Raw genomic sequence first — 11,786 nt, forward strand, 5'->3', positions numbered from 1 at the left:
AGCTTCCCAACAGAAGGGTTCATAAGTTACATGCTTTCCCTTAGCCACTGGATTTTTTGTTTTGGCCTGGGTGGGATTTTATAAAAATATCCATGTTTCTGATTAAATATCCTCAACAAAAAAAAGTTTTATTTTAATTCTGATTCTGAAATTCTAAGACTATGAGCAGAGCATACAATTCTCCCCACCATCTCCCTTTTCAGAGACAAAATTTAGCTGCTCAATCAGCCGCCATTTTTAGTGTCTCTAGTGTTGGAACCCACAAAGGGAGAGGCAATTCTTGATATAGTTCTAAATGGAACACAGAATCTGGTCCATGAGGTGACTATGGGTGAACTGCTTGGTTATAGTGACTATAATGTAATTAAATTTAGCATCCTTGTAGATGGGAAATTACACCCCCGCCCCCCCCAAAAAAGGCAACCTCACCACAGTAACATCTAACTTTTAAAAACTAGTTAGATGGAAATTAAAAAGAGCAGTCACAAAGGTAAAATGCTTGTAAGCAGCATAGAGACTGCATAAAAACAACATAATAGATTCTTGGACTGAATCTATACCCCGTGTGTGTGTGTGTGTGTGTGTGTATGTGTATGTGTGTGTGTATGTATATATATATATATATATATATAAATAAAATAAAAAAAAAAAGTAGAATCACCAAAGAACAGAGTAATGGAGACTGTTAAAGGCAAACAGACATCCTTTAAAATTTGGAAGTCCAAAAGGTAATAAAGAAAATAGGACCACAAACTCTAGCAAGTAAAATGTACAAGTACAGTAACTCCTTGCTTAACGTTGTGGTTATGTTCCTGAAAAATGCGACTTTAAGCAAAATGATGTTAAGCGAATCCAATTTCCCCATAAGAATTAATGTAAACGGGAGGGGTTAGGTTCCAGGGAATTTCCCCCCCTAGACAAAAAACTATATATTATATAGATACACACAGTATACGTTTTAAACAAACAGTTTAATACTGTTCACAGCTATGATGATTGTGAAGCTTGGTGGAGGTGGTGACGTTAGAGGGTGGAAGAGGGTGGGATATTTCCCAGGGAATGCCTTGCTGCTAAATGATGAACTAGCACTCAGCTAAGCCCTCAAGGGTTAACACATTGTTGTTAATGTAGCCTCTCGCACAAGGCAGCAGGAACAGGAGGGAGGGGAGACAGCATAGCAGACAGAGACAGACACACACACCTTGTGTGTGGGAGAGAGAGAGATGCACGCTGCCCCTTTAAGTAAGCTGACCCATTCTTAAGTGCATTGTCTTTTTAACTGGATCAGGAAGTTGAGATGGCAGCTGCTGCCTCTGTCTCTCTCTGTCTGTCCCCTCCCTGCTCTATATGGAGGAGTAAGTGGGGTGTAGGGATGAGGGGGACACCGTGACATTAGGGCACTCCCCACACAGCAAACAGGAGTCTCTGGGAGCAGCTCCAAGGCAGAGGGCAGGAGCAGCATATGGCAGTGGGGGAAGAGACAGCTGAACTGCCAATTGATAGCCTGCAATTGATAGCCTGTTGGGTGGCTGCAGCACAGGGAACTTAGGGGAGCGGGGAGCTGATGGGGGGCTGCCGGTCCACCCTGGTTACAAGTCCCCACCAGCTAGCTCCAATGGGCTGCTCTTCCTGCAAGCAGTGGACAAAGCAGATGGCTGCCAAATGATAGAAGGGAGCATTGCACAACTTTAAACGAGCATGTTCCCTAATTGATCAGCAACAAAACAACATTAACTGGGACGACTTTAAATGAGGAGTTACTATATAATAAGGTAGGCCGGGAAAGAATTTGAAAAGCAACTTGCTAAGATGCAAAAACAAACATTGGTTTGTTTGTTTTTTTTTAAAGTACATCAAAAGCTGGAAGTCTGCCAAACAGACATTTGATGATAAAGGTGTTAGAGCACTCACGGAAGACAATGCCATTGCAGTGAAATTAAGTGAATCATTGGCGTTGTTCTTCACTAAAAAGGATGTGGGGCAGATACCTACATTAGAGCTATTCTTTTTGGGTGACAGACTAAGGTACTGTCCCAAATTGATGTCAGTAGGAGACTTTTTAGAACAAATTGATAAGCTAAAGTGTAACAAGTCACAAGGATCAGTAATTCACCCAAGAGTTCTGAAGGAATTCAGATATAAACTGCAGAACTACTAACTGTGGTATGTAATTTATCCTCAGCCTCTGTACCAGATGACTGGAGGGTAGCTAATGTAGTGCTTATTTTTAAAAAGGGCTTAGAAGAGATTCTGGCTTTTACAGGCTGGTGAGCCTAACTTTACCTGGAAAATTGGAAGAAGTTAATAAAAAACAGAATTATCAGACACATAGATAAACATGGTTTTTGGGGAAGAGTCAGCACAGCTTTTGTAAAGATAAGTCATGCCTCACCAATCTACTAGAATTCAAGGGAGTCAACAAGCATGTGGAAAAGGTGACCCAGTTGATACAGTGTACTTGGACTTTCTAAAATTCATTGACAAGGTCTCTCACCAACGGCTCTTAAGGAACCTAATAGCCAGGGGATAAAAAGGAAGGTCCTCTCATGGATCAGTAACTGTTTGAAAAATAGGAAACAAAGGGTAGGAATAAATGGTCAGTTTTCACAGTGGAAATAGGTTAACTGCAGAATCTGTATTGGGACCTGTGCTATCCAGCATATTCATTAATGATCTGAGAAGTGGCAAAGTCTGCAGATGCTACACAATTATTTGAGATAGTTAAGTCCAAAGCTGACTGCGAAGAGTTACAAAGGGATCTCACAAAATTACAACAAAGTAGCAGATGAAATTCAATGCAGATAAGTGGAAATAATGCACATTGGAAAAAATAAACTGAACTCTACAAATGCAATGGGTTCTAAATTAGCTGTTACCACTCAGGAAAGAGATCTTGGGGTCACTGTGGATTGTTCTCTGAAAACTTCTGCTCCATGTGTAGCAGTTGTTAAAATGGCTAACAGTATGCTAGGAAAAGGATAGAAAACAAGACAGAAAATATGCCATTATAGAAATCCATGGTGTACCCACACCTGAATACTATGTCTGATTCTGATTGCTGCATTTCAAAAAGGATATAGTGGAATTGGAAAAGGTTCAGAGAAGGGGAACAAAGATGATCAGGGGTATGGAGCGGCTTCCATATGAGAGATGGGAAAAAAAATTAGGACTCTTCATCTTAGGAAAGAGAGATCTAATCACGAAAGGTGTGGGAGAAATGTTGTTAAGCCTTTCACACAAGAAACAAACAAACAGGGGTCACTGGATGAAATTAATAGGCAGCAGGTTTAATACAAACAAGAGGAAGTACTCTTTTCACACAACTAACCTGTGGAGCTGCTTGCCATGGGATGTTGTAATAGCCAAAAGTATAACTGTTTTCACAAAAGATCTAGATAAATTCATGGACGATAGGTCCATCAATAGCTATTAGCCAAATTGGTGGGGATGCCGCAACACCATGCTCGTGGTGACCCTAAACCTCTGACTGCGAGAAGCCTGGAGTGGAAGACAGATGAATGACTCCATAATTGCACTGTTCTGTACATGCCCCCTGAAGCTCTGGTATGTGCCACTGTCAGAGACGGGATACTGGGCAAGATGGACCAAGGTCTGACCCAATGTGGCAGGTTTTATATTCTTAACTTGCTGATCATCACATGGAAAAACTAAAGGAAGGAATCCCACCACTCTGCAGTTATTCACTTAAAGGTTTATAATAGCAATGAAAACCTATGTAGCATAGCCCTTTCAGCCTGATATGCTATGCTTTGACTACTCAAATGGCAGGTTACTATAACTTGACAATTCTGACTAGTGTTCCAATGAAAGCAAATGACTGATCTTGAAGGAGACACTCATCCCATAATAAACTGAGGTTTGGGATTAAAAATAGATTTTCAGGCAGGTTGTTTCTGACAAACCTTCTTGAAATAAACGTTTTCTTTTGGTGTTTTTTTTTTTTTTTCCAGATACTGTCTTCCATTGAATTGCTGCAGCATTCTTTACCCAAAATCAACCGTAGCGCTTCTGAACCTTCTCTGCATCGTGCAGCCCACACAGAGGACATCAATTCATGCACATTAACATCCACAAGACTACCTGTTTTTTAGGATTGCACGCTCTCTCCCTTGCTCTAACCAGTAATGAGAAAGAAAAACAGTCATAGCAGTTGTGCTTTTAATGCCTCAATCTACAGGATTGCAATGCCAGCAAGATTATCTGTCTCCCAGTTTTAAGAACAAGCTGCTAAGGATTTCTACAGTTTTAATCCTACAGGGACATTTCTCCACATTGCCTTTTTCTACCATTTCTTTTATTGGGATAGAGTTAACTGAGACTGTAATCAAGAAAATCTATTACTATTTTTTTAATAGATGCACTTGAGCCTTATTTTCCCATAAGCAGAAAAGATGGACATTTCTTTGGCAGTTTTTGTGTCTTTGATTCTGTTTAATAAATTGGTATTTTTATAGCAAGGCTGGTTCAGCATTTGAGGAAAGAAATATTGCAGATTGGTACTGTTCTTTGGATGTCCCATGCCATGTGCCACTGTAAAGTTGGGGGATTTTGACTAAAATGGCCATCTACAAACAAGACTGATGAAAGAGGAAAAAACGAATTCTGGTGATCAGCTTCTGCAAAGAGTACTCATGAAGCAGATGAAATCTGTTATAATGAATTGCTAAGTCAACACAAAAATAGTTTTGCACATAGAAGAAAAAGTTCTGCAGAGGAGTGGAATATATTCTGAATAGTACTGCTCAGAGAAGGAAGCTAGCACAATCTTGCTATGGTCCTCTCCAGTTACTTAAGAAGCTTTTTTTGGTACTATTGACTTGTTTCTTACAGCCCAATGAGGTATCAAGTGCGGAATGACAGGCTTTTTTGGATGAGGAAAGGCTAAGTAACATTATCAGTATATTTCTGCAAAACACGTAGCAACTTCAACCCATTTGAAGCTGTCTTCCGAGAGATGCACTATAAAAGAGGAAACTGAGTGTATACAGTTTTTCTTTCTGATTTGGGTTTTAATTTTGTTTTTATTGCTCCCGAGAAAATGCCTTTATTGTAAACCAAGGTTCCTCTGATTATCTTATTTTAATAAAATAAATTAAATTTAGGTTTAAGCTTCAGTGTCATTCTTCAGTGCAATAGCTTACAATTCTAAGGTGTCTAGATGCATGTAGTTCTGTGATCATGTGCCCATTTAGACATCAGTGTCTTAAATTATCTCTGGAAATTCTAAATGATCACAAATACTCTTCACTATATTGACCACAATAGGTGAGACACACAAGTTTTCAAACACTTTGCATGTACTTTAATATGTATGTGAATGATTTATAATTAGAAGTTAGCAATTCTGAGCTTGTTGTCCAGTGTCACTTTACAGAACATTGTGGTAATCCAGAGGTTCCCAAACTTTTAATATGTTGACTATTTCTCCTATATGCATAATGTCCCTAGGCAACTATAGCAGTGCTTATACATGCACATATTAGGAACAGATATAATGTATTTTTGGCTGTATTTATTGCCCTCTTTCAAGAAATGTGAATTATGCTATTTCTGCTCAGCATTTGTCTTCCATCGGTCTCTTTCTCTCAGCTATCACCACTAGTGCATCATATGACCAGCCATCTTACTACAGACTACAATTTAGGAACAGTAAGGTGGCCTAATTTCAGACTGCATGCCAGTCTCTGAACGTCTTTCCTGTTGAATAGTAATACTTCACAGTTTTAATATTCTGTTAAGTGTTTTGATAGGGAAGAATGGACACTAGTTGTAGGGACCATGTGTACTATTTAGGCCTTGGCTGCTATAGTAATACATTATGCGCCTGTTTTTTCCCTAACTTAATTTTCAGTTACCCTGAAATGTACTGTCTCTTCAAGTTAAGAGGGATAAGCAGTTATGCAATTCCCTGTATGCTAATGATTGCATAAATCTGAAACCAGCAACTACTTTATCTTTGGCATATAGCAGAACCTCAGTAATGAACAGCTTGGGAATGGAGATTGTTCTTAACTCTGAACGAAACATTATGGTTGTTCTTTCAAAAGTTTACAACTGAACATACAGAATGCTGCTTTCCTTTATTTCTTTTAGTAGTTTATGTTTAACACAGTATTGTATTTGTGTCTCTGCTGCTGCCTGATTGTATTCTTCCTGGTTCCAAATTAGGTGTGTGGTTGACTGGTCAGTTCATAACTCTGGTGTTCGTAACTCTGAGCTTCTACTGTACCATCTAGAATTCCCTTCCCTGACACTTTAACTGAAGTGGGAATAATTTGCTAAATGGTAGTTATTCTGCTGTGAATTATGCAAACCTCTTTACTCAGTTTTTCAAATTGTTTGCAAGCACCAGACTACTGCCCTCACCATATTCCATTAGCTGATTTACTCCCAAGTCTTCATGAACGGGGAGAGGAGAATTATTGAAACATAAAGCAACGGAGCTGTCAAAATTCTGAGGTACACTTTTTTTTTTTTAATTTTTACTCCCTGCAGATCAGCAAAGTTCTTGTTACCAGAATAAATGTTGTTGCCACACAGAAAAGCCTTAGCTTAACATTAAGGCTGAAGCAGTTTTGTATAACCATTACAAAATTTCAGCATTACAAAGATTAAACGAGCAGTGAAGTGAAATTATCCGTCATGTTCAAATGTTTGGTTAAATTCAGCTCGATCATTCTGACAACGTCTAAGCATCACCCTAATCCACAACTCGTTGTTGCTAACAAAGTATGAACTATTTTGTTCTGTTCTACAGCTACCAGTCCTTAGAATTTTTTTCTTGCAAAACATATTTAAGAGGATTAGAAAAATACAACATGCTCTGGGTTTCAAAAAGGAATAATTTAAGTTCTAAGCCACTAAACAGATTCACTCGTAACTAAATAAAATTTTTAAATCTTTACCCTAAGATTAAGGGGTGTGTAACTTTGATTGTAATAAACATTTTACTCCAGGAGTGAAAGGCTAGTACACCAAGCCATGGTTCCATCTAGCCCCTACAAAATGTATGATATGTTCTAAAGGGGACTCAGGTGCTAATTTTAATGGAAATTGGGCATCAAAGTTCCCTAGATGACACTGAAAATTTAGCCATAGTTGTCTTGTTTGTTTAATAAATACTACAGCATATGGCATCTCCTGCTGCCTTGCTGACAAAGATAAATAAGGAAATGTCCTGCTTAAAGGATTTCAAAATTAAAGCAAACAAAAGCAGGACAGTGCTGCAGTTTGGTTACCTATGATATGGTTTTTATGGGAGGAGCTACTCTTCAGTACTGGAAATGATGCAGATATCCTTTCCAAAACTTAACAACATGCTGCAGAATGCTGATAAGAAGTCACAGAAAGGTAGCGTCACAGTTGTTTGTATAGAAAAAGTGAATGTTCGAAGGTCTATAGATGATTGGCATGGGACTCTTGGTTACATTGTTAATCTTACAGTACAAGCCTGACCATCTTGCTGAATGTAGCTTGTCTATGCTGCATACATTGTTGCTGTTTCCTTCATTCTCTTTCCCATTGTTTGTTACTCCTGCTATTTTTCTCTGTTTAGATTGTAATTTCTGGAGGGACAGGGACTGCCATTTTACTCTCTAGTTGAATAGACCTGATCCTAATTGGGGCCTCTAGGCATTAAAATAAATAGAAACGTATGTCAAAAATACTTGGAGGAGCCAGGCACAGGAAAAGTTTAATGGTAATCATGATCTTATTATCCAGACATAGTTAAATTACAACCTTCTCCAGTGAGATTAAGTTTTGTATCCTAAGCTACAAATAAGGGACAGCACTGCATGTTCTCTAGTTGTGGAGCAGATAGTTGAAACTTCCCTATTCTTTTGTGTAAAAATGGTGCCTAATGAAGGCCATGTAAATTTTCTTCAGGCTTGTTTTAAGTATGCAATCTCAATATCCTAAATTGGATGTGGGCTGCTGCCTCTGAGGGGAGTAAGTGTGAGCTTTCTCTTCAAGTCATTAGCTATCTGTCTCCACCTGTTCCCTGTGCCACTTTACTTGCTCCTTCTTTGTACACAAAGCTCTATTTGAAAAACTACTTGTACTGAGATGTTGGCTATAGAATTGGTTCTCAACGAGGAATCTGCGTACCCCTGGGGGTATGCAGAGGTAGGGTGACCACACATTCCGTTTTAGTCTGGATAGTCCCCTTTTTCAGCTCTCTCCTGGCCACTCCTACTTCTTCGAGTGCTTGCTCATATCCATTCCAGTTAGGTGTGCGCATGCCGCGTGCACGTTAGAAGATTTTTACCCTAGCAACCCCCGGTGGGTCGGCTGGGTCGCCCCCGGAGTGGCGCCGGATATATACCCCTGCTGATCCAACCACTCCTCAGTTCCTTCTTACTGCCCGCATCGGTCGCTGGAACAGCGGAGCGCGGCTTAGCTGTCCTCCACTTCCCTAGCTACTCTTTGTTTCTTCGCTATCTTATTGTATATAGTTATAGTTAGTATGATAGTTCTTAGATAGTGTATACAGTTCAGTGGGGTTTGGGCATTAGCCCTTTCCCCGCACCCGGTGCCAGGGCCCATGCCTAGTTCTCTGGGGTTTAAACCGTGCTCGGCCTCTCATAAGCCGATGCCCACAAGCGATCGCACATTACAGATAAGTGCCGTATTTGCAAGGCATTTAAACGGAGGACAAAGAAAGACAGACTTTCGCTTAAAGACTCTCCTCATGGAGGCCGCTTCGAACCCTGCGTCCTCAGCACCAAGCGTGGAGCATAGCAGCGCTTCTCTGGCACCGGACCATCCTGTTACCACGAAGACAACGCAGCACCGGCCTTCTCCAGCACAGGGACCTGCTCGGCACCGATCTCTCTTGCTGAAGCAGAAGAGGTCAAAGTCCTCCGCTGCCTCTGTCCCCTCAGCCCCACAGATGCAGCCTCAGTCGGACCGCCCGGCACTTGCACCTGCCGCGGCACTGACTACTGCAGTACCGTCAACTCGGTCCCGCGAGGGCCATCGAGTCCAGTCCCTGAGAGCTCCCCGCTGAGGCCTGTGGTTGAGCTTACGGTCCCCTCTATGCCGAAGACATTCTCTGTGGCCAGGGACCTTATCGCCATGATGGAGTCTGTCCTGCCTCAACCCCCGGCACCGCCGGTGCAGGTACTACACTCTAGAGGCAAGCCAGCTATAATGAGACCTCCTTCAGTCGGCCCAGCTGACCGGCACCGATCACGATCCAGGTCCCGGAGCTGTTCGCGATCTTATAGACAATCACGATCTCGACGCCGCTCGCAGTCCCGGCACCGCTCACCTGTCCAGTACCGGTCATACTCGCGGCACAGATCAACGTCTCGGCCTACACGGTACTCTCGGTACCGCTCCAGCTCCTGGCACTGCTCACGGCACTGCGACTCTCGCAGCCGTTCATGTCGTAGATCTTCAAGATCCAGGTCAACCCCCCAGCACCGTGCCGGTCGCAGGTCCCAGTCTCTTTCTCGGCACCGGTATGATTCCAGGTACCGATCCTCAGTGCCAAGGAGATCACCGACGGCGAGACAGATGGACCCTTACCACCGCCTCTCAGCTCCTACCTGGCCGTCCCGGCACCCCTCCGTGTCTTCCCAGGCGGACAGTGTGTATGCCCAAGACAGGGACATGGATGTGCCCACTGCGCTATTCCACGAGCCCCAGGCTCAGGATCACGGACCTCAACAGTAGGTATTTTGGACACCCTGGGCATATCATCAGGACCAAGGTACACATCCAGGCCCATCGCATTCTGCCACATCAGAACACCAGGTGCCGGAAGCCACTATTAGCCGCCCTCCTCCTTCTGTTTCGGAGGAAGTGTCGGTCCAGCCACAGGACTCCCAGATCCCTAGGGAGACAGAGGCTGTCCACCATAAGGAACCCTCAACTGACCCGCTTGTCCTGGGTCTCTCCTCATCCTCCTCCCCTGACGAGGCGGTGGCCGGAACGTCAGCGGTAGGTCCTCCACCAATCGACCTGAGGGTCCACCAGGATCTCTTCAGGCATGTTGCAGAAAACATGAATTTGCCAGTCGAGGAGGTCTCAGAGGTAGAGGACCCAGTGGTGAACATCTTAACATCAGATGCCCCCATGAGTGGCCCTCCCCTTTATAAGGACGATCCAGGCCAATGCCAACCCAATCTGGCAGTCTCCGGCCTCTGTTCCACCTGCTGCCCGGAGAGTGGAATGTAAATATATGGTGCCCTCCAAGGGCTACGAATATTTGTATGTCCATCCCCCTCCTTGCTCCCTAGTTGTCCAGTCTCTCAACGAGAGGTAACACTATGGCCAGCAGGCCCCAGCCCCAAAATCAAAAGACACGAGGCGCATGGACTTACTGAGGCGCAAAGTCTATTCCGCAGGGGCGCTCCATCTCCGCGTGGCTAATCAACAAGCCCTCTTTAGCCGCTATAATTACAATACCTGGGCGGCAGCGGACAAATTCAAGGAGTTGCTCCCGCAGGACTCCCGACAGGAATTTGCGGCCATCCTGGACGAGGGGAAAAAAGGTGGCTAGAACATCCCTCCAGGCTTCCCTGGATGCCGCAGACTCAGCGGCCAGGACCCTAGCCTCTAGGGTGACTGAGGCGTATCTCATGGCTGCAAGTCTCAAGCCTTCCTGCGGAGCTCCAACATACAATCCAGGACCTCCCCTTTGAGGGGCAGGGCCTGTTTTGAGACAAGACAGACCCTAGGCTCCAAAGCCTAAAAGACAACAGGGTGATTATGCGCTCGCTGGGCATGCATACGCCAGTGACTCAGCGCAGGCCGCTCCGCCCCCAGCCACACCGCTCTTGCCCTCAGCCAGAGACAGGTCTTTGCTAGAAGGCAGGGTAGAACCGGTCGCCGGAGGCAGTCAGGCAACCAAGGGGGCCACAGCCAAGGTCCCCCCAAACCTTCCACAGGGCCGAAACCCTCCTTTTGAAGGTGCGCCCGAGGGCATCATACCAGTGTCGTCAAACAATCCATTCCCTCCTTTCTCCAACCGCCTCTCCCTTTTCCTCCCTGCGTGGTCCCAGCTAACGTCAGATCGCTGGGTCTTACGCACGCTGGAATTTGGGTATCACCTCCAATTTATTTTACGCCCCTCCTTCCACCCTCCTTCCTCTTCCCTCTTCAGGGACCCCTCTCACGAGCAACTCCTCCTCCAGGAGGTGCAGACGCTCCTCGCCAAAGGATCCATAGAGGAGGTACTGGAACACGAATGGGCCACAGGGTTTTACTCCCAATACTTCCTAATCCCAAGGCAAAAGGGGGTCTCCAACCTATCCTGGACCTGCGGGAACTCAACAAATACATGATAAAGTTGAAGTTCCGTATGGTATCCCTGGGGACCATCATCCCATCCCTGGATCCTGGAGACTGGTACGCTGCCCTCGACATGAAAGATGCGTATTTTCACATAGCCATCTACCCACCTCACAGGAGGTTCCTCTGATTCATAGTCAACTGCCAACAATTTCAATTCGCGGTCCTACCATTCAGCCTCTCTAGGGCCCCAAGAGTATTCACAAAATGCATGGCTGCAGTTGCCGCTCACCTCCGCCACCGTCGGGTACATGTTTTTCCATATCTAGACGACTGGCTCATCCGAGAAACCTCCGAGGCACAGGTGATCCATCATGTCGGCATTATCAAAGACCTTTTCCTACATCTAGGCCTAATGATCAATGCAGAAAAATCCACTCTGATTCTCACTCAGAGGATAGACTTCATTGGTGCCACCCTGGACTCCAACCTCACCAGGGCCTGCTTACCGCTGCCCCGGTTCC

At 44.3% G+C, this 11,786-nt stretch overlaps 1 protein-coding gene across 24 annotated transcripts in view; it reads left to right on the forward strand.

Annotated features, from left to right (window-relative positions):
* RAF1 (Raf-1 proto-oncogene, serine/threonine kinase) overlaps nt 1-5,122 on the forward strand; it is a 118,838-nt gene extending 113,716 nt beyond the window's left edge. For all 24 annotated transcript variants that reach the window (XM_050957785.1, XM_050957797.1, XM_050957784.1 and 21 more), the window contains one exon: nt 3,972-5,122. In XM_050957785.1, coding sequence (XP_050813742.1) covers nt 3,972-4,112 — 141 coding nt within the window. In that variant the 3' untranslated portion in view covers nt 4,113-5,122. The remainder of the gene's footprint in view (nt 1-3,971) is intronic.
* The last annotated feature ends 6,664 nt before the right edge of the window (nt 5,123-11,786 follow it).

This window comes from Gopherus flavomarginatus, chromosome 6 (assembly GCF_025201925.1).
Source record: "Gopherus flavomarginatus isolate rGopFla2 chromosome 6, rGopFla2.mat.asm, whole genome shotgun sequence".
NCBI classification, from domain to species: domain Eukaryota; kingdom Metazoa; phylum Chordata; order Testudines; family Testudinidae; genus Gopherus; species Gopherus flavomarginatus.